The following is a 19,327-nucleotide window of genomic DNA, read 5'->3' as shown; positions in this document are numbered from 1 at the left end:
TCTCTTTAGGCTTCTTGCCCTTGAAAGAGGGTTTTCTGTCTTCTTTGCACCCTGGCTCTTGGCCATCCTTTGATCTTCAACATTAATCACCCTTCGCCCCACACCAGTGAAGTTACCTCCATTCTTGGAAGATCTCTGGGTAGGATTGAAAGCCCATGGGATGGAGGTGGGGGACAGGAAGAGATTCTGGTCACTCTGGGTAGGCAGTTCTTACTCTAGCTGGTCATCCCCTCTGTTCTGAAATACCAGGTTAAGTCCACTGGTGTGCTTTTACAGCTCACTTTTGGCTGAAAACTTTCTACACTGAGAGCAAAGGTAGGTTTGGGGGCAACTGTGGGTGAGCAGATGTAGGGAGACACGTTGGTTGGTTCTGAACCAAGCTCACACTGTATTCAGGCATATGGGTGCTCCCCAGTGTGAAATCAGATTGAAGGGGTTAGTGAAAGAGTATTCACAGTCAGGGACAGGGGCAAGGTGTAGCAGCAAGCATCCCAAGCGCGTCCTCAGGGTTTGCTGCCCATACAGGTTCTTGGATCTGCTTTGTTAAAGGAAAGCAACTCAAAATGGGTTAACAAGCTTACTTTAATCAGTCAGACATATATCGTTTACCTTGTTCAGGGGAAAAAGGTCAGCAGCCCGAACTTCAAAGCATACAGGCAGAATTATCAAGACAGAAACAGATCAAGTAGACAGATTTCCAAACTGTCCAACCATTACATCCATACCAAATCAGCATCTGGGTTTTTCAAAGCCGGGGGACTCTCAACATCGGCTTCCCAGAATTCAGATCAAATCACAGAACACTTCTCAAAGTGAGTCCCAAAACAAAGCTACACATCAGGGCTTATACAGCCTTCTCCTGGCTCAGAGAATGTAACAACCTTATTGACTCACTGGCCAATCAAGAAGTATCTACTGAAAAACAAGCCTCCCTCCCCAGGCTTCAGGTACATCTTAGCCTAGGGGCAGGGAAGATCTTTAAAATTCACATTCGCATTACACAAGGCCAAAAGAGTTGTGAGTTCCCAGATACTTAATCTGATCTGTGGGATTAGGGGAAGGTCTTGCCACAGTTTTCCTCAGATAAAGGCTGAGCCAAGATTTTGACTCAGGTCATGTCAACATTCTTGATCTAGGATCTACTGTCTGCTCCCCCAAAGTCAAACTCTACTTTTCCATCTTTAAATCCTCTTTCTTGTTCTGGATTCTGAAACCTGCTGGGGTATAGGGAGAATCCAGTACTCAGATCTTGTTCTAGCCGTGATGTATATTCTTGCTCTGGTGATGGGACATCCAGTCTTCCCACAGGAAGAATCAATTGAATCAATAGAATCAATAATAGTTGGATATGAGGCCTCTGGAACCAAATAGGAGTCTTTCAACCCCAAGTAATTGATGGGGGTCTCCAAGTCCTCACAACTGGTATAAAATCACCAGGTTTTACACCATGCTTTACCCATTCACACTGCTAGCTAGAAAGACAAAGCAGGTGAATGTAATGGAATACTACTGTGCTTTAAAAAATGAGGATCAGACGGACTTCATGATAACCTGGAGAGACTTATATAAACTGATGCTGAGCAAGAAGAGCAGAACCAGGAGAAATCTGTACACAATCACAAACACAATGTATGTGTGACAAATAACTCAATAGACTGGGCTCCTCTCAGCAATGTCAGGTTATAAGACAAGTCCAAAAGAAAGAGATGGGGAGTCTGAACAAAGATTGAAACAAACTACTGTCTCTTTCTTGTTTTGTTTCCGATTTCCCACTGATCATTCCATCGGTTATAATCCTTCTTTACAACCTGACTAATGATTAATGTGAATATATTTGTAGATCCTATATTCCAGTGCATGCTGGGGGAGGGGGAAGGAGAAGAAGGGGGGTGAAACTGAATATTGTAAAATAAAAGTAAATAAACAAAAAAGTAGAAAGACAAAGCAGATGTTCTTTAATTGGGGGAGCTGCTCTCAGACCTTCTAAGATGGATTCTCCTATTAGACATCAGAACTGGAAAAAGCCAGAGGGTACCTCTAAGACTACCTCAGGCTTAATAACCCTAATGAGATTATTAGCCTAATGACAGAGAAGCTAACAACTCTAAAGTGAAAGTGCGAAATTGACTGATATTATTTATTATAAACAACAATCTTAACCAAATAACACATGGAATAAAAAAAATTAAGTCTTCAAACTATTTACGTTTGATTTGTGTTATATATACACTAGGAAAGTAATAATAGCAATAACATTGATGGGGTACAGGCTCTGGGAACCCCACTGAATGTTTCCACTTGATCTGGCTTTCACCTGAGGCTATAAGCTTTTCATTATGGTTGTGCCCAAATCTCCTTACCTCTGGCTACTTCTCCCCCTTGATCCCATCAAAATCCCATTCTCTTAGTTCTGGGTCTCAGATGTCTGTCTAATCACCCCATTCCCATCAAGATCCTCCTTGGACTCCTCCTCCAGTCACCGAAGACTACATGGCCACCCCTAGATCCCTCCCACAGTCTTTTTATATATAAAATTCATCTTGCCTCTAGGAAGGTGCTCAGATTCATTCTGGCCTGCTGAAGAGTCACAAATGCTCAGATTCCTTAAGAGTCTAGTCAATGCAGAGATTTCTTAAGAGTCTACCCAATATGGTGTATCTTTAATAAACTTTGTTTTCCTTTGTCTGAAAGAAGGCCTGGGCCGATTTCGGGTAGTATCTGGCCTGTTGCTATTCCCAGGTCCCAGAACCCTAAACCTCACATCTTAATCATCACTTTCTCATGTTAGTACTTAAAAATTTATGTAATCAATTCTTTTTAAAGGATGTAAGTTGAAGTCCTGCTAGGGTGAGTTTAGGGACCAATAGAGGGAGGAAGCAGAAAATAATGGCATATCTATATAGGCATATGAAAATCCGATCTCTCTGCATATGAAACACTCACATGTGTGAACAGCGGACTAAGTCTTTAGGGACCCGGCCTCACACACTTGAAATACACCAAGAAATCAAAAGCTAGCTAGCAAAACAGTAATCTGGACACTGGCATCTCTAGGAGTGAAATGCACATCAATCAGGAAAACCCTTCTGAGGTTGCCTCAGGGTGGAGAGGAAAGTTTAAATCTGGGGTACCTAGGTAGTGCCCCTAGCTGGGGACAGAAAGGGGAGACAGGGACACCACAAGTCCTTTAAAAGCCTACAAGTCACTTGCAATGTGAAGTTCTGGGGTCCACATAGATTTTGAGAAAGGCAGAAAATAAAAACACCTGATTATGATCCTTTATAAGGAGCAATTCATTGAACATTTTAACTCCAAACTTGATTTTAAATAAAATAGGACCAGATACGGGCCATTCAGGCCTAAATGGTAGGGGGCATCAGGAACTTACATCAAGGATCTCGGGAAAAGATCGGAGGCTCAGAGATTTCACGTCGCTTTCTTTGATCTCCGGGCTAGACGTGAACCCCACTCCGGAATCGGTCTGTGGCCCCAGGCACGAAGCAGCGGCGGTGCAGGGGGCTCTGCGCCCCTCGTTCGCTCTTGTGTCGGTCCCGGCGCTGCCACCGGGGAAACCGAGGGTCTTCAGCATCGCCGGTTTCCTCCTGTGTAAAATGGGGAACCGGACCACGGGCCCCACCTCTGAGGGCCGTGGGGACCAGCGACGTGAAGCGCGGCACAAACCCGAAACTCGTCTCCACTGCCCTCCGGCCTCCACCTGCCGGCCCATGGTTCTCACTCTTAATCCCGCAGAGAAAAGCTGGTTTTCAGGGTGGAAATGCTGCGTAAAGGCAGGAGGTCACGGTCCTGGGGCCCCCAATTCTGAGCCAATGGGAAGAAAATCGAGCTTTTCAAAGAAGCCAGGCAGAAGGCACAGGAAGTGGCGTCTCGGGGCCGCCAGTCGGACGCGGTGATAAGCCACAGGACGCCCATGGTTTCCGGAGGAAGCCTGCCCAAGAGGTGACAGTGCTGGAGCCTCGCTGACTTTATCCGGTCGCTCCTGGTGCGTCCTCCTGCCCTGGCCCGATGCCTGACCTGTGTCCCCCGGGACACCTCCTCCGGCCGCTGCGGTGAGCGGGGTCTCCGGTCACTGTCAGAGGGAGATCCACAGACCGAGTGGGGGTGGGGGGCAGGGTCCGCCGCGCCCCAGGGGGAGGGCTGGCCGGCCGTGGGACCTGCAGCCGGAGCTGCCCTTCTGAGCCCTTGCTGGCCCGTGCCCGGGATCACTCCGTCCTGGGCTCAGCCAAGCAGCGCCCAATCTCACCAGCCTGGCGCCTTTCTCCCCATTCTCTCAGTATCCATGAAGTCTGTGACCATCTTTTAAGCGCTTACGACCCCAGTTTGCATTTACTGACACGTTCTTCAGTTTGAGAATTTGTTTACTCATCCTCCGGCCTCAGGGAACAAATGCCCCGTCCCCATTCCCGGCCCAGCCTTGTTCTTCATCCTGTCTCCTGCCATTCCCTCCTTGGACCTCACTCCCTCTATACCTCATTATGTCGCCAACATTTCCAGTCTTTCCCCCCCCAATGTTTGAAAACATTTCTCCGTAGAATCAGAGCTAGAAGGAAACAAACCTCGGAAAGGAAACAGAGAAGCCGTGACTTAATAACGTCACAGTGTCCAGCAGTAGGGCTGGAGTGAAAACTGACATCTCCCGACTCCCCCCTCCCCCCAATTACCACACTATAGTGCCAAGCTTATTTTAAGTTGGAAACTCTGGAGATAAAGCGAGCAGTTGGAGAGTACTGTAAAACTAAGATGGTAAACTCAGATGACTAGTGAAGTGAGATGTGAGAAACACCAAGAATTCATTTTGATTTCCTATTAGTCTGTTTTATCATTCCCGAGCAAACATCCAACTGTGACTATTCCAAACCTCCACCTTCCATTCCCTTTGTCCCATCCCCCATCCCCCAATCTGCTTCGATACCTTGTTGAGAAAGAAATTATATCCAATTATAGATCTCTAATAACACACCTAATTCAAAATTTCTCTATTCTTGCCTCCTCTTCCTTTCTCTTCAGGCTCAGCTGCAGAGCTCTCTCATTTTCAAGGTTAATAATTCTTCTACTTTTATAACTGGCCGCGTAACCTTGAGCAAGTTACTTAACCCCGATTGCTTAAAAAAAAATAATTCTTCTACTTGGGCTTTTCAAGTATTACCTAATTCATCCCATCAGTTCCTTCAGGAGAGTAATGAAACTAGTATCTACTTCACAGGATTGTTTTGAACATCAAATCAGATAACATATGCAAAGTACTTTGCAAACAAGCACCATGTATAAGTCACTTATTATAGGAAAAGATCTCTATGTTATCCTGGTGGACCCTCTTTTTATTTCCTTTCTTTCACTGCCAAATTTCTTACATAAGCACTTTATTCTCAAATGGCTCTACTTTGCAACCTTTTCTTAACTTCCAGAAATATGATTCCTATACCTACCACTCAATGAAACTGCTCCTTCTTCAAGGTCACCAGTGTTGTGTTGATTGCAAAATCATTTTTCAGCCTCCTTGGTAGGATCTGACATCCCTTCCAGTGTGATTCCAGCATACTACCTCCAGATTAATCTTCCCAACAGTCTCTGTTCCCTTTATCATTCTTCTGTTGGAAGGACAGTTGCAACAGTTTCAGCCTCATCTATTCAAATGAGTTTGTCAAGGCTGAAAAAATGGGAAATGGAAAAAGGCAAAGATGTTGACCATATCACTCATTCCTACAAAATCATACATAATGTAAAGCAACAGCCACAGTTAGGAGGCCAAAAGAGGATAGAAACAGCCTTGATCAGAAAACATTTGATCTCTTTGCCAAGAAGAGAGAATGTGACAAATAAGAGCAAAAATGGTTTAAAATACAAACTCATTTGTAAAAAGCTGAAGAGGAAGATGGAATATTACAAGAATCATAAAACAGCAAAAAGTAGTGGAAGGGAAAAATGACACAGAAAGCTTGACATGGGAACCAAGTAAATAAATTCAGAAGCATTCATAGGTTAAACAGGCAGGAATTAAATACTTGAACAGGATAGAACAAATTAATCAAAGTTCCTCTAACCACCTAATTTCATCATCTTCAGTGACAGAGGAAATATTACCTTTGGACCTAACACTATATGGGAGAATTGATGTGATATTTAGGCAGGCAGAAAGGTGTGTGTGTGTGTGTGTGTGTGTGTGTGTGTGCGTGTGTATCACAGAAATCCATGATGAAAGTAACACAATCTTGAAATCAGTGGGGAGAGTGGGGATGGGAATCATTTTATGAGATATTCAAGTGAGGAGAAGGTACAAAATGGGAAATTATGGATATTCTTACCTAAAAAAGGTGATTGAGAGGATGTCACAGCTACCAATCCATATGCCTACATTCTGGTTTTGGGGAGGGGGAATAAAAAATCTCAATTTTTATAAAATTTTTGAGAATGATACACATCTACTGGGTACCCTTGAAGAAAATGAGATGATAGTCTTTCACATTTCTCTAAGGCAAACCACATCTTTGGAGTTACATGATTGAATATTGCAGAGAATACAAGGGTTTGCTATGTTAGTTAATTCCTTCTCCCACTCCTACAAAATAGGTTATTTGACTCAACAGAAGATAATTCTGTCGGAAAATTCTCCAACAAGTAGACTCAGTCATGCATTTAGGTCATGGAGTTTTCCAATAAATGTGACCACAGAGATAACGGCTCAGTCATTCTCTGATTATTAACAAAAATTAAGCTAGGCATAAGATAGTAAGTCTATGTTCTGGAATGCATCCCTCATGTACTTTATATGGTTCCTATCCTTGGTAACAGTTTCAGAACAAAAATATGTTTTGGAACACATGTTAAGAGGCTTCTTTGGTATCACCACTTTGTTAAAAACATGGTTTTTAACAAAACAAAAACAGGGGCTCTAGGAATGCATCTGCCTTCGTGTCTGTGAACTGCTTAAATTTGATGGAAGGTAGTGTGCTGCTGTAGAAAGAACAGTGGTCCAGAGATATGGAGATCTAAACTCTGGTTTCGTTTTGCCTATCTGTTAACTTGGGAAAATCAGATAACCTCTAAAACTCTGTCTTCTAAGTTATAAAATTATAGGTTTAAACAAAAGGATCACTAAGATTCCTTCTAATCCTGACACAAGTTAACTTTATCACTCTCTAAAATACAAACTTTGTACTTCAGCTGTGGGCCTTCCTCATGTTCACTTTATTTTTTGCTTTTTGGAGGGCAGTTGGGGCTAAGTGACTTGCCCAAGGTCACACAGCTAGGTTTTTTTTTTTTTTGATGTGTTAAGTGTCTGAGGCTGGATTTGAACTCAGGTCCTCCTGACTCCAGGGCCAGTGCTCTATTCACTGTGCCACCTAGTCGCCCCCATCATGTTCACTTTAAATCTGGTTTTTGCTCTCACCACTTTTCTGAAATGTCCGCATCCTCTTACCACCGTGCAACATGACACTGTTGACTATCTCCTTCTTTCTGACATTCTTCCCATGGATTCCAAGGCTTGCTTCCTCTCTCTTTTGCATTATTTTCCCTTCCTGCCCCATGAATACAGGCATTTGCTAAAGCTTTGTCCTTGTGTTGTCTCCCTTCATGATCATATCCATTCTTGTATCTTGTTACTTTACATTGATGACTTTCAGATCTCCGTCTCTAGGCCTAATCTTAAATCCCAAAGTCTTGTCTTTGACAACTCTCTCAGTTGATCTTCTCAGTGCAGTGGGCACCTTAAACTCTCCACACAATTGAATCAGAAGTGTTGCACTCCCCTGTGCTCTCCAGACCATGGTATCAATGTGACATTCCTTTTGCTGTTGATGGTACTATTATTCTTAAACATTCAAGCTTGACACTGTTTTGAAACTTTGCCTACTGTCTTTCATATCCCATCCCACACCAGTCAAACAATAGCAAAGCCATAGCTTCCAATTTTTCTATTGTGGTTTTTCGATTTGTTCCTTTATAACTGAACTTCCACTAAGCCAGGCAATGCCATCATTACCACTCACCTGAACCCCTAGTATAGTGGCTTAACTGGTCTTGATATGACTGGTCTTTACTTTTTTCAGTATATTCTGCACATAGAAACAACATTATCATTCCGGTATCACCAAACTCCAAGCATCTGTCTGGACCACAGTTCACCCCAACCTGCCTTTACAAGTGTTTGCTCCTGATGCCCTGCTTGAGGCTGCTGTCCCATTATATGTGGTCTCAGTCTCCAAACGCTTCACCACATCCAGCCTTCTCTGCTAATCCTTACTTCCCCAAATGTAGCCCTGATTCCAGAGCTATTGCCTAACTCTGACATTTCCTATCTGAATTATGCCAACACTGGACCGTTCATTTGGTCCTGGCCCTCTCGTTCTGCCTTAACCGCTTTTCTGGGCCTTCACTTGGAAGCTTTTTACTGCTGCATCTGTCCCCTAAGCTGACTTCCCAGCACCAGTTCCTCCTCATGCTTCTTCATCTCGCTGTGTATGCTTTCTCAGTGCTGCCAATGACTTTGTTCATATAGCGATGTTTAAAAGAGTATATATACTTTTAGTTACTGTATGGCTTCACTAAAAGCTCAGCTAATTCATAACTTCTATGTGTGTGCGTGAATTTTTTACAAAGTTTAATTTGGATTTTTTTACAGGTACATTTCCCCCCCCCTTTTAAACAAATATGGAATTATGCCCCAAAGAAGGCATGAGGAACTGGCTTTAGGTCTCAAGTCTCACTTGCTTACTCCCTTTTGTGCCCTTCAAAGCCTACCTCTAGCGCTTTGACCATGCTTAGACCTTCAGCTCCTCTCCAGTCACTTCTCCCCCATCCCCAGTGAAGTAGATCATCCACATTCCTCAAAGATGTCTGGGTAGTGTCGGAATAGCACAGGAGGGTCACGGTCACCCCGAACAGGGGCAAGTGGCACAGCTCGTATCCCAGGCCGACGACCCCTCCGTCCCCCAGAGCAAGACCTATGAATCCATTGGTGGGCTTCAACAGCAAACTTCCGCTTGAAGCGCATTCCACACTCAGGACAAGGAAAGGGCCGTTCACCAGAGTGCATTCTCCTATGACTGACCAGCAGGGAGGGATAGGTGAAGCGGCGTCCACAATCAGGGCAGGCATGGCGCCGCTGGCCAGCCTGAGTGTCCGAGTTGGGTTTTGGGCTAGAGGGCTGGGGCAAAGTCTTGTTGAAGTCAGCCTTGGATGGTGGTTCCAAGGATCTGTTGTGTGTTGAGTCTTTAAGTTTGATGCCAGGTTGAAGTAGCTGTCCTCTCCCATGGCTGTCCAAAGGGTCCCTGGCTTGGGGCTCTTCTCTCTTCCATTTCTCCTTTTTTATGTTCCAGTTTCCTGCTGAGGGATAAAAGAGAATACAAAGCTCAGAACCTAGCCTCTTCTATCCCACGGGGCTTATTCCTGATTCCTGAGGACATAAATGCTTTTCTGTGAAAGGCATCAATGTCCTCATACTCCTGGGTCAGGGCTCACCTAACCTGGGATGCAGTGGTTGAAAGGAGAACCTGAACTCACACTCAGGCCTGTTTACTGCTGCTCTGGAGAGGGGATAGCTTCACTAGGGCTGAGTCACAACACCTCTGACCCCAAAGAAACAATTAAAGGAGAGATCCGCACCCTCTGACCTGAGACCTCTTTCTTGTAAGTTAAAGCACCTACTTCACTCTCCAAAGAGCTGAGACAGTACCCCCCAATCTTGGGGCAGGTCCGGAGCTGAACTCTCACCCTTAGGAAGATCATCTCTCCTTTCCACTGTCTCTAACCCACCGCTCCCATCTGTCCCAAGCGTTCCTTGTGCGTCAGGTTCATGACTGGCAGGAGTGCTGACGCTAGCTCCTGGGAAGCAGCCCCTGGGGACATCGGTCTTTGCCTCCTTCCTTACCTCTGCAGGCTGTTCTCAGACCCTCCCACTCCTGCGGATCCTGCGCGGCCGGACCCCAAGTCTCGGACTCTTGTTCCATCCAGGAGATGAGGGCAGGTTTGGGGCCTGGGAATCCTGGGGGGAGGAAATAGGAAGCGGCTAAGAACGGGGCCAGATTCGGGTCCGCATGCCGCCCGAGGACCGCTCGGGGAGCCCGCCCCGACACTCACCCAGCGCGCCCAGGTGGCCGTAGGTCTCCCGCATGACGTCCCGGTACAGGGCCCTCTGCGCGGGGCGCAGCCGTCCCCACTCCTCCGGGGAGAAGTACACGGCCACATCGGCGAAGCTCACGGGGCCCCTCGTCCCCGGCCCGGGCCCGCTCATTGTCCCCGGGGCGGCCTTTACCCTCGTCAGTCCGGGATTCTCCCGGGGAGCGGGCGCCAGCTCCCCCCGGCTCTGAGGGGCGCGCGAGTGTGTGCGCGTGCGCGACCTGCCCCGCCCCCGCCCCCGCCCCCCTCCCGAGCTCGTGCCTCGCCCCAGGTGCGAGATCCGAGTCTCCTCACAGGCGTAGCAAGAGAAGGGCCCAAGAGTTGTTTGCTGGGCACTACTGCTGGCCTGAGGCCGGGAGAAGAGCTCGAAGGGCCTGGAGCCACCGGAAGCCGAATGCCCTTAATGCACATGGCGTCACGCCGACTTCACCGCCCCAGACACAGATGATTTTCCTCCGTGCTTGCTGCAGTCGCCCTCTTCCAAGATGGCCGCCATCACAGCTTTCCCTTTCCCCTTAATCTTTCCTGAAAAAGCCTGTGGAGATTTGGATGGGGACATCTGATACCCTGTCCTGACCAGAACTACCCACTCAACCCACAACAGTATGTTGTGCGATTATTTATCTTCCTAAAATACAACAGTAGGTGCCTAATGAATGCTGGAAATGAATAAAAGGGGGTACCAAAATCCCAGCTTTGGCATTTGCTTCAAGGTGCTTGTGAACGGTCCAGGTAAACGAAATTCACAGAAATAGGCCTGTGTTAACATCCTGCAGAAAAGAGACAGAGGTGCCTCTGTGAAGAGAAGGGTGCAGAAAGATAGGGGAGGTATCCCCAAGGAAAAACAGCTTAAGAGAAAATGCTTACTCCTGTCAGACGGCACATTTAGAACAGTAAAGAACTTTTAGGGTCCAAGCCCCATATTTTTCAGATGAAGAAACTGAGGCCCAGATAAAATACTTGTCCAAAGCCACACAGGTGTCTCAATGGGGATTCAATCCCAGGAGTGAAATATGGCCAACAGAAAGCAAATTTAAAAGGAACCAAGATCAGACAAATCCACCGTGTAGGGAGCTAGCCTTAAGTATGTAAACATACTACATGAGCCGGACAAAACTTTGCCTAAGATCGAAAGGCCTAGGAAAATCATGGAAGCCCAGTTTGTTTTTAAAGGATTTGGCAGGACACCCTTTCATTGTAAGTTATGAGTCCTGAATCAAAACCATATCACTTATTCTAAAATAATTCTTTCTGCAAACAGGTAATGTGTTTTTTGGCAAAAGAAACAAGGAAGAGTCTAATATCACATACAGACAAAATAATTTAATAGTCAAGACAACTATGAATAAGGCACTTGTAAGGGACAGTCCAGAAAGATTTTTACAAACCTGAGCAAGGATAGAGAAACACACATACAAACGATTGGAAGGATGAGCAAAAAAAGAAGACAATTATTCATCCCTGCCATGAGAAAGGTCAATGTGACGAAGGAACAATTGTGTTACAGATGAGAAGTGTTTTGTGACTTGCTTGTAACTGGATATAACAAGTAAAAATATCTATTAATAAAGAAGTCCGATTCCATGGTAGGTCTGAAATCAGTTAAAATTCTATTTATTCCAGAGGAATAAAATGTACTATAGTGAAGACAAAGGTACCCCTAGACTTGCGGCACCCCACTCTCCAGCCTTAATACTCAGGTCTTGAGCTGAAGGTAAATGAAGGAGAGAAATCAAAATAAAAAGAAGAGACTGTTTTAGGCCTCTGCCATAAAACAATGGACATTCTCCCTGTTAAAGCATCATAAATTTGGTAGATTACATATGGAGCATCTTTTCTGGAACGGGACATGGATACCAGCAGGATTCTCCCATCTCAAGGAATAGGGACCAGAGATTTTATGTTCAAACATTAAGGTGACTAGCCAGCTGCCTAGAGTCATTCTATTTTGTGGGGTGAGTGCACAGATCAACTAACAGACTAACTGGCTACAGGGCATTCCCATATCTGAGTGGGACACTGCTAACAGGTTTTTCATAAGGCAATGCTTTAGAAAACCAAACCTGTGTACAGTTTTGGTGAAAATTGTAGGGGAGGGTGTGTTGCCTTCTTGTCTTGTTCTACACTGAGAACCCCAAGGGGTAGAGCCTACACTTAACTCCCTTCTTGATCCCAAAACATTTGGTACTGTGAGCAGGGTACCAAGAAAGGCTGAAAGTCTCAACCTTAATCCAGCCAAACTAGATCTGTTATGGTCAGCTGTCCAACTTAAACACCTAATGGAGATCATCAGTCCTTCTACCCATCTTGTTCAGTTTCCATAACACTCCCCACAGCAGTTCTACCAGATCTCCTTTCTCTCTAAACCCTTTGTTCTCATCACTCCCTCCCAACACATAGATGGCCTGACCTCATACTTTATAGAGAAGATACAAGCCTGCAGGTGTGAGCTTCTTCATGTCTCTCACAGATTCCTTCACCCACATTCCTGAAATATATCTGGGTAATAGCGGCAGTGCACAGGGGGATCCCGGGCACCCTGGTCAGAGGATTCTGCTACAGACTGTCTTGCTGATGGCATGCTTCTCCAAATCTCAGTGCCAGAACGATGGATCCACTGGTGTGCTTCAAGGGCATACTTCCTTTTGAACCGCTTCCCACACTCGGGGCAGGGAAAGGGCCTTTCGTCAGAGTGAATACGCCTATGACTTATCAGTAAGGAGGAATATGTGAAGCGGCAACCACATTCAGCACAGGAGTATGGTTTCTCCCCAGTGTGAGTACGACGGTGAGTAGCCAGCTGGTAGGGATAGACAAACTGGCGCTTGCAGTCAGGACAGGAATAGGGTTTGTCACCTGTGTGTGTGCGCCGCTGATGGATGACTAGGGACCTTCTCTGTCTGAAACAGCGTCCACATTCAGGGCACGTATAGGGTTTCTCACCTGTGTGGATTAGCTGGTGTTGGACAAGGTACTTCTTTTGGAAGAATCGTGCCTCACACTGATCACAAGGATAGGGACGCTCCCCAGAATGCATTCGTTGGTGGCTGACCAGTAAATAGGGATAAGCAAAGTGTCGTCCACAATCAGGACACATATATGACCGCTTGCGGTTGGGATTACATTGATGGAGTGCAGCAATAGAGTGTTTATGCAAAGTCTTGCCACAGTCAGTGCAGGAAGAGGCTTCTTGTTCCTGGTGTGGGCCTGGCAGAGGCTCAGCTGACAGACTGTTCTTCCTATGTGTTTCACCAGCTTCCTGGACTTCAGGCTCTTCTTTCTTCCACTTCTCAGCCCTGTTCCTGACTCCTATTAGAAAAAATACAAGAGTCTAGAACTCAGATTAAAGGTCTGTCAGCCTTTGTCCAATAAAGCTTATTTCAAACATGGCGAGAAACCAATCTCCCAAGTGAGAGAAGGGGAATGGCTGTATTCACTGATCCTAACACTGGACTCATATACTCAGGATAATTAAAGGAGATGAACTCTCTGTAACTAGCTTCATATCTGCAGGTGTTCTTGTGGATTATTTAGGAATAACCCAATCATCATAGAGCCAATGTAGGTTCAGAAAGACTACAGAGGTTGAGCTCTTTATTCCACAGATGACAGTCATTGTCTGGGGGTCAAAAACTCCCTTGAAAAGCAAGAAGTCAGGGACCTTAAGTGAACATTATAATATTAGTTGCATAGTTAATATTCATATTAAATGCAAAGTTTCTGTGGTGCTAAACTTTGGGGATTCATTGAGGCCCTGCATTCAGGAATGGAAACTGCTCATCAAACCATGATCTAGTCGTTCACTGACACACTGGTGGAACACACTAGGAGGCAGGAAGATATTGAGGACGGCAGTCCTTAGGAAACCTAAGGGGCAGGTAGGTGTCTCAGTGGGCAGAGTAAGAAGGACACCCTCCTGAGTCCACATCTGGCCTCAGCACTTACTAGCTGTCTCTTCACCCTGTTTGCCTCAGTTTCTCATCTGTAAAATGAGCTGGAAGGAAAGTGGCAAACCACTGTGGTATCTCTGCCAAGAAAACCCCAAATGGGGTCACCAAGAGCTGGACACGACCGAACAACGATGCTTGAATTATTTTAGGGGCACAGGAGAGGCTGAGTTCTGCACAACCCAGGAAAACGGGACTTATCCCCCTCCCGCCAGCTAGCTAGAGGGGAGATCTTGGAAGATCTCAACATCAGGGGCTCTTAACGGGACAACTACGGGTGGGGGATAGGTTATTCTGGGGCTCAGTACTAGGCTGACTGCCATCTCACCTCCGAAGTTTTCCGTTCCTCGCTGCTCCGCCTCCTCCTCGGGGTCCCGGGCATCCGGACCCCAGACCTCTGTCTCTTCATCCACCCAGCAGATGAGCGCAGGTTTGGGGCCCAGGAAACCTGTAAGATCAACAAGAAGTTGGGAGCCCACAAGCAGGGGGCACAACACGCCCCTCGGCTCGGGTGTGACCCTCCCACGGCGCACCCCCGGCCCGCCCCCGCGCGGCCGCGCCCCTCACCCAGCGCGCCCAGGTGGCCGTAGGTCTCCCGCATGACGTCCCGGTACAGGGCCCTCTGCGCGGGGCGCAGCCGTCCCCACTCCTCCGGGGAGAAGTACACGGCCACATCGGCGAAGCTCACGGGGCCCCTCATGCCCGGCCCCGGCCCGGCCCCGCTCATCGTCCGCCCAGAAGAGCTCGCACGCGCCCTTCCCTTCACCGACGCCCCGCCTCAGCAGCCCCAGGGACCGGAAACGACCTTCCGCAGACCCCGGTCTTAGAGTCCAAAGAAACTGTTCGGGGTGGGTCACATGGGCACTGCCCGGACCTGAGGCGCCGGAAGTCGTTTGGTGCCCTCAGAAAACTTGGCGGCGCACTGGCTTCACTGCCCCTACTTAGACTAAGGTTCTTCGCAAGTCTCTGAACAGTGCCCTTTTCCAACATGGCCACAGGCGTGCTTCGATGCCCTGAGTTTCCCCTCCTCCAGCCTTTAAGTACGGTGGCCGTAGAGCACCATGGGGTGCATTTCAGTACCTTCTTCAGCACCGCTAGTGCATTACAACTTTAGTTGTTACTTGGGATGAGATTGGCACCTTCGTTTCAAAGTGTGAGGTAGGATTACTGCAGAAGGAGGGAATAATGGGGCATTAAACTTGCTCGAAAAACGGGCGTTACTTTGACCGTGATCAGGGCTGGCACGAGGGCTTGCTTGTACGGGGTTTGTACCCCGTCCCTTCCCAATCCATGCCTCCTCGAAACCCTGACCTTCACGATAGCCTTGTGTCTGCCCAGATTCCGAAACGGCTTCCTGCACGTTTTGCATAAATTAGGGGCAGCGAGGTGGCTCGGTGGCTAGATTGAGTTCAAATCCAGCATCGCACCCTTTCTAGCGTTGTGACCCTGGGAAGTCGCTGCCTCAGTTTCCTCATCTACAAAACCGGGATATATCGACCTTTAAAAAGTTTGATCAAAGGAGACAAATAGTAATATAAAATTACAACATATATTCCCCAAAGCTAGCATATTTGTACAAGGAGTTAGCAGAGCTACATCCTAACTGATGGACAAAAAGATGAGGGAGTTTAAGTACATTTTAGGACCATCCCAGTTCAGGTGGGCTGTATCACAAATTTATGATCCCCATAAATGTTTAATCAATGTATGAGAAAGGAATTTTCTTAATTGAATAAACGGTAAATACAATAAAACAAGAGAGTTGACAAAGTGTTAATTGAAATTATTATCCCGGGTATCTGTGTTTTCTTTACCATTAACATTCCATAACATGGTATATGTTCAGAAAATATTAAGATAAGAAAAAGTTCCATTACTTAAATTAATGCCTTGAGTTAAGGTCTCCTCCTTAGGGCAATAAAATAGGCCTCTTTTGCTTTGTTAGCTTATGTCAAGGTATTCTCAGAGAGCAAAGACAAAGCTGGGTCTGTTTGGAATTTATGATCTCAGGATGCCTGTTTTAAATCCTACTTCCAGCCTTATCTGGTCTCTGGGGTTGCTGACACAGAAAAAGAGCCTTTTAAAAATGAGGCAAAGCAGTCTGTTTGATTAATTCAGACTTTGGCGAAAATACGATATTTAATGATTACCAAATAGCAGCCACCTCTCAGGGTTGTTGTAAGTATCAAATGAGATAATAATCAAAAAGCACTTAGTACAGAGCCTTGGCACATGGTAAGTGGCTGTATGACTCTTAGCTACCATTATTAATATTAATATGTGCACATCCCCCTCTCCCCATAGAACATAAGCTTCTTGAGGGCAAGTTTCTTCCTCTCTCCACAGACAAAATGGTATTCCTAAAGACCGTATCACTCCTCTACTCAAGAAGTTTTAGTTCATCTCTCTTCCTCCTAGAATCAATGCAAACTTCCTTGTTTGGCTTTTAAAGCCCTTCACATCCTGGCCCAGAATGGAAGGATCCTGAAAAATAATTGAGTTAATAGATTAACAAGCTTTAAAAAAAAAAGAATTGGGATTACCTACACATATGGTTGATTCAAACATCTCAATCTAGGCATCTCTAACTTAAAATATCCAAAATAGACATTCATGATCTTTTCTCCTCAAATCCCCCCCTTCTGCAACTGCCTTCTCCACCATTCTTTTGTTCATTCTGATTTGTATCCTAGTAATCATCCTCAGCCCTTCCCCTCCTTGGACGCTCATATCCAATTATTGCCCTGTTTCACACAGATTCAGTCATTCATATCCATTCCCTTCTCACATCACACTACCACCCTAATCTAGGATCTTACAAACTCTTGGCTGGACTATTGCAGTTGTCTCCTAACTGTTTTGTTTGGTTTTTTTTGTATCTGTACTCCATAGATTCCCAAAGTGGGTGATACCACCCCCTAGCGGGGGTGATGGTTGGATGGGGGGGGGGGGTAGTAGCCTCCGGTGCAATTGGGGGCCATTAAATAAAAATAAGAGTGCAGTGGAAGCATAAGGAAAGAAGAGAAAGTAAGAAAACTTGGAAAAACCATTCATACATGTTTGTATCATTAATGAGATAACACACAGCAGGCATTGGAGTTTTCAGTCTCTCTAACAGGTCCACTCTTGATCTGGTCAGACAGGCAGACACCTTCAGAGGGGTTAATAATCTTACTTTATTCTAGTTTAGTTTTCTCACAAGAGTTGCTGATAATGGAAACACAACTCCTACAGCATTCCCTAGTCATCCTCCTGGACAGGACTGGCGAGAAGAGGGGGGCAGCTACCCTTATGTGTCAATAGGGTCAATCAAGACAGGCATAGCTTGTGCATTCCCCTAAATCCCCCCAACCCTTGATGGGGGCTGGTCAAGGCACACACAGATTCCTCTGTGGGTTCCCCTAAGCCCTGATGGGGACCAGTCAAGGCACACACAGCATCCCAGCTTGTGCATTCAACCCTAAGGTTGCCTTTACTAACATCATCCACTTGTTCAGGGGAAAGGTCATTACCCTGAAAGTGGAGAAAATACATCACCAAACCAAGAGAGAGCCAACATCTGGGTTTTGGTCAGCTGGGAGGCCCCTTGATAATAGCAACCTAGAGTCCCAGTCTGAAAAATTAAAAAAAGGCCTTCCCATGAACAAGCCCCAAGGCAAAATATCAGTTTTCCAGAATATATACAGTTTCAGCTGATAGATTCAGAGCCAGAAGATATGAAAGTTTGCTCAGCATCTGATTGACTTTATGTGACTCAGCACAGGATGTGTTACAGCTATGAACTGGATTCTTTTATCTTTTTTTTTTTCTTTTTGGAGGGCAAATGGGGTTAAGTAACTTGCCCAAGGTCACACGGCTAGGTTTTGTGTGTGTGTGTGTGTGTGTGTGTGTGTGTGTGTGTGTGTGTGTGTGTGTGGCTGGATCCGAACTGACTCCATGGCTGGTACCACCCCTGATGCTCTTATCTTTAGATTGTTATGGCCATGGTTCCTGGGAAATTGAACTCCAAGAAATAATAAAATCCACTTTACACACACTAAAATCTACCTCACTTACACTTACATTGTTTCATCTGTTGTGTAACAAAGTTAAAGTTGTAATGATTACATTATTTTCCAAATAAACACACAAAATGCAAGTTATAACCCATCAGTGGTCAAGTTTGTTGACAGGTCTTAACAAGCAAGAGTTGGCAGGTGAGGGTAGTGCATTGTCTGGAAGTCCAGCATGCATCAGCAGGAAAATGTGTGTATAATGACTTGTTTACAATATGATACAATATAGTTACATAACCTGATACTGATACCATATGGTTACATGATGCAATATTGATACTATGTAGTTATATGATACAATATTGCATCAATTTCAATGCAGAGGAAAAACACAAATTTACAGTAAATTATTAAATTTAAGATGTCATTTAAAATATTTTATTTTTTTTGAAATGAAGCAAATGTAGAAAAAAAACTGTTAATGGGTTAAAGAAAATAGGTTTTCAGAGGAGTGCTGAGTAATACATTTTTTTTAAGGGGGTTGTAGGCCAGATAAGTTTGGGAACCTTTGGTCTAACCTCTCTTACAACTTCTCAACAACTATGAGACTGACATTCCTAAAGCATAGGTCCGACCACTTTAGTTCCCCAAACTCAAGAAGATTCTCCAGTTTCTTGTTACTTCTGTGATAAAATGCCAAACTACTGAAATATAAGGTAAACATTAAAGACTAATTACAAGGGACTCAATAAAGACAGTGTTAACTTTTTTAATGAGAAAATGTAAATTATATGGCTAAGATTGTTATTAGTAATTGGGTAGTTAAAAAGAAAGATAGGAATAGAGTTGAATATGATATGATACTAAAAAGCAAACAGTCTAGGAAAAAATAAAAAGAGAAAATTTTTTTTTATACGAATGATGTACCAGAGGAAGAACTGATACAGAGGAAGTAGATGGGGAAAGAGGGCTGGTAGTTTTGGAAACCTGCTCTCATCAGGAATGGGTTAAAGAGGGAACAATACATATATGTATCAGGGTCACACTCCAGTATGTGTGAGAGGCAGGATGTGAACTTTAACTGTGAGGTCAGGTTTTATCTATAATGCCACATTGCCTATCATTAACATATACAAGATATGAATCTGAACAAGACTTAAATCCTTTCTGTCTTAGCTTGATCTCTCACATCTAAAGTAGGTTCACGTACAGGAATCATCAATTAAACATCAGCAAGCATTTTACCATGTG

General features: G+C 45.2%; 2 protein-coding genes across 3 annotated transcripts; both read right to left on the bottom strand.

Annotated features, from left to right (window-relative positions):
• Positions 1–564: 564 nt before the first annotated feature.
• Positions 565–10,531, bottom strand: LOC138158610 (zinc finger protein 688-like). 2 transcript variants are annotated; one of them, XM_069084703.1, is made up of 4 exons: positions 10,096–10,531; positions 9,887–10,000; positions 7,406–9,342; positions 565–5,665 (listed from the first exon to the last, which is right to left on the bottom strand). In XM_069084703.1, the coding sequence occupies exons 1-3, from the start codon at positions 10,247–10,249 to the stop codon at positions 8,831–8,833; spliced, it is 780 nt and encodes a 259-aa protein (XP_068940804.1). In that variant the 5' UTR covers positions 10,250–10,531; the 3' UTR covers positions 565–5,665; positions 7,406–8,830. The 2 variants fall into 2 exon arrangements, with proteins under 2 accessions (XP_068940804.1, XP_068940803.1); XM_069084702.1 differs by having other exon boundaries at positions 7,406–9,339; positions 10,096–10,373.
• A 906-nt stretch (positions 10,532–11,437) lies between these two features.
• Positions 11,438–16,133, bottom strand: LOC138158605 (zinc finger protein 785-like). Its single transcript, XM_069084696.1, has 3 exons — positions 14,649–16,133; positions 14,410–14,529; positions 11,438–13,443 (listed from the first exon to the last, which is right to left on the bottom strand). Exons 1-3 carry the CDS (start codon positions 14,806–14,808, stop codon positions 12,611–12,613), a joined length of 1,113 nt encoding a protein of 370 aa, XP_068940797.1. The 5' UTR covers positions 14,809–16,133; the 3' UTR covers positions 11,438–12,610.
• Positions 16,134–19,327: the final 3,194 nt, after the last annotated feature.

This window comes from Petaurus breviceps, unplaced genomic scaffold (genome assembly GCF_028583685.1).
Source record: "Petaurus breviceps papuanus isolate PSGF00001 unplaced genomic scaffold, PetGlider_PUasm1.0 175, whole genome shotgun sequence".
Classification (NCBI taxonomy): Eukaryota; Metazoa; Chordata; class Mammalia; order Diprotodontia; family Petauridae; genus Petaurus; species Petaurus breviceps.
The sequence above is the reverse complement of the archived record's forward strand: the minus strand, read 5'-3'. Positions and strand labels throughout refer to the sequence as shown.

Bases quoted from the DNA above. Each gene is read 5' to 3' on its own strand.
- LOC138158610 (XM_069084703.1), bottom strand. From the start codon at position 10,249: ATGAGCGGGCCCGGGCCGGGGACGAGGGGCCCCGTGAGCTTCGCCGAT. The intron at 10,001-10,095 runs GTGAGTGTCGGG...TCCTCCCCCCAG, and splicing joins CGGCCACCTGGGCGCGCTGG to GATTCCCAGGCCCCAAACCT. The intron at 9,343-9,886 runs GTAAGGAAGGAG...TTTATCCCTCAG, and splicing joins TCTGAGAACAGCCTGCAGAG to CAGGAAACTGGAACATAAAA.
- LOC138158605 (XM_069084696.1), bottom strand. From the start codon at position 14,808: ATGAGCGGGGCCGGGCCGGGGCCGGGCATGAGGGGCCCCGTGAGCTTC. The intron at 14,530-14,648 runs GTGAGGGGCGCG...TTGATCTTACAG, and splicing joins CGGCCACCTGGGCGCGCTGG to GTTTCCTGGGCCCCAAACCT. The intron at 13,444-14,409 runs GTGAGATGGCAG...TTTTTCTAATAG, and splicing joins AGGAACGGAAAACTTCGGAG to GAGTCAGGAACAGGGCTGAG.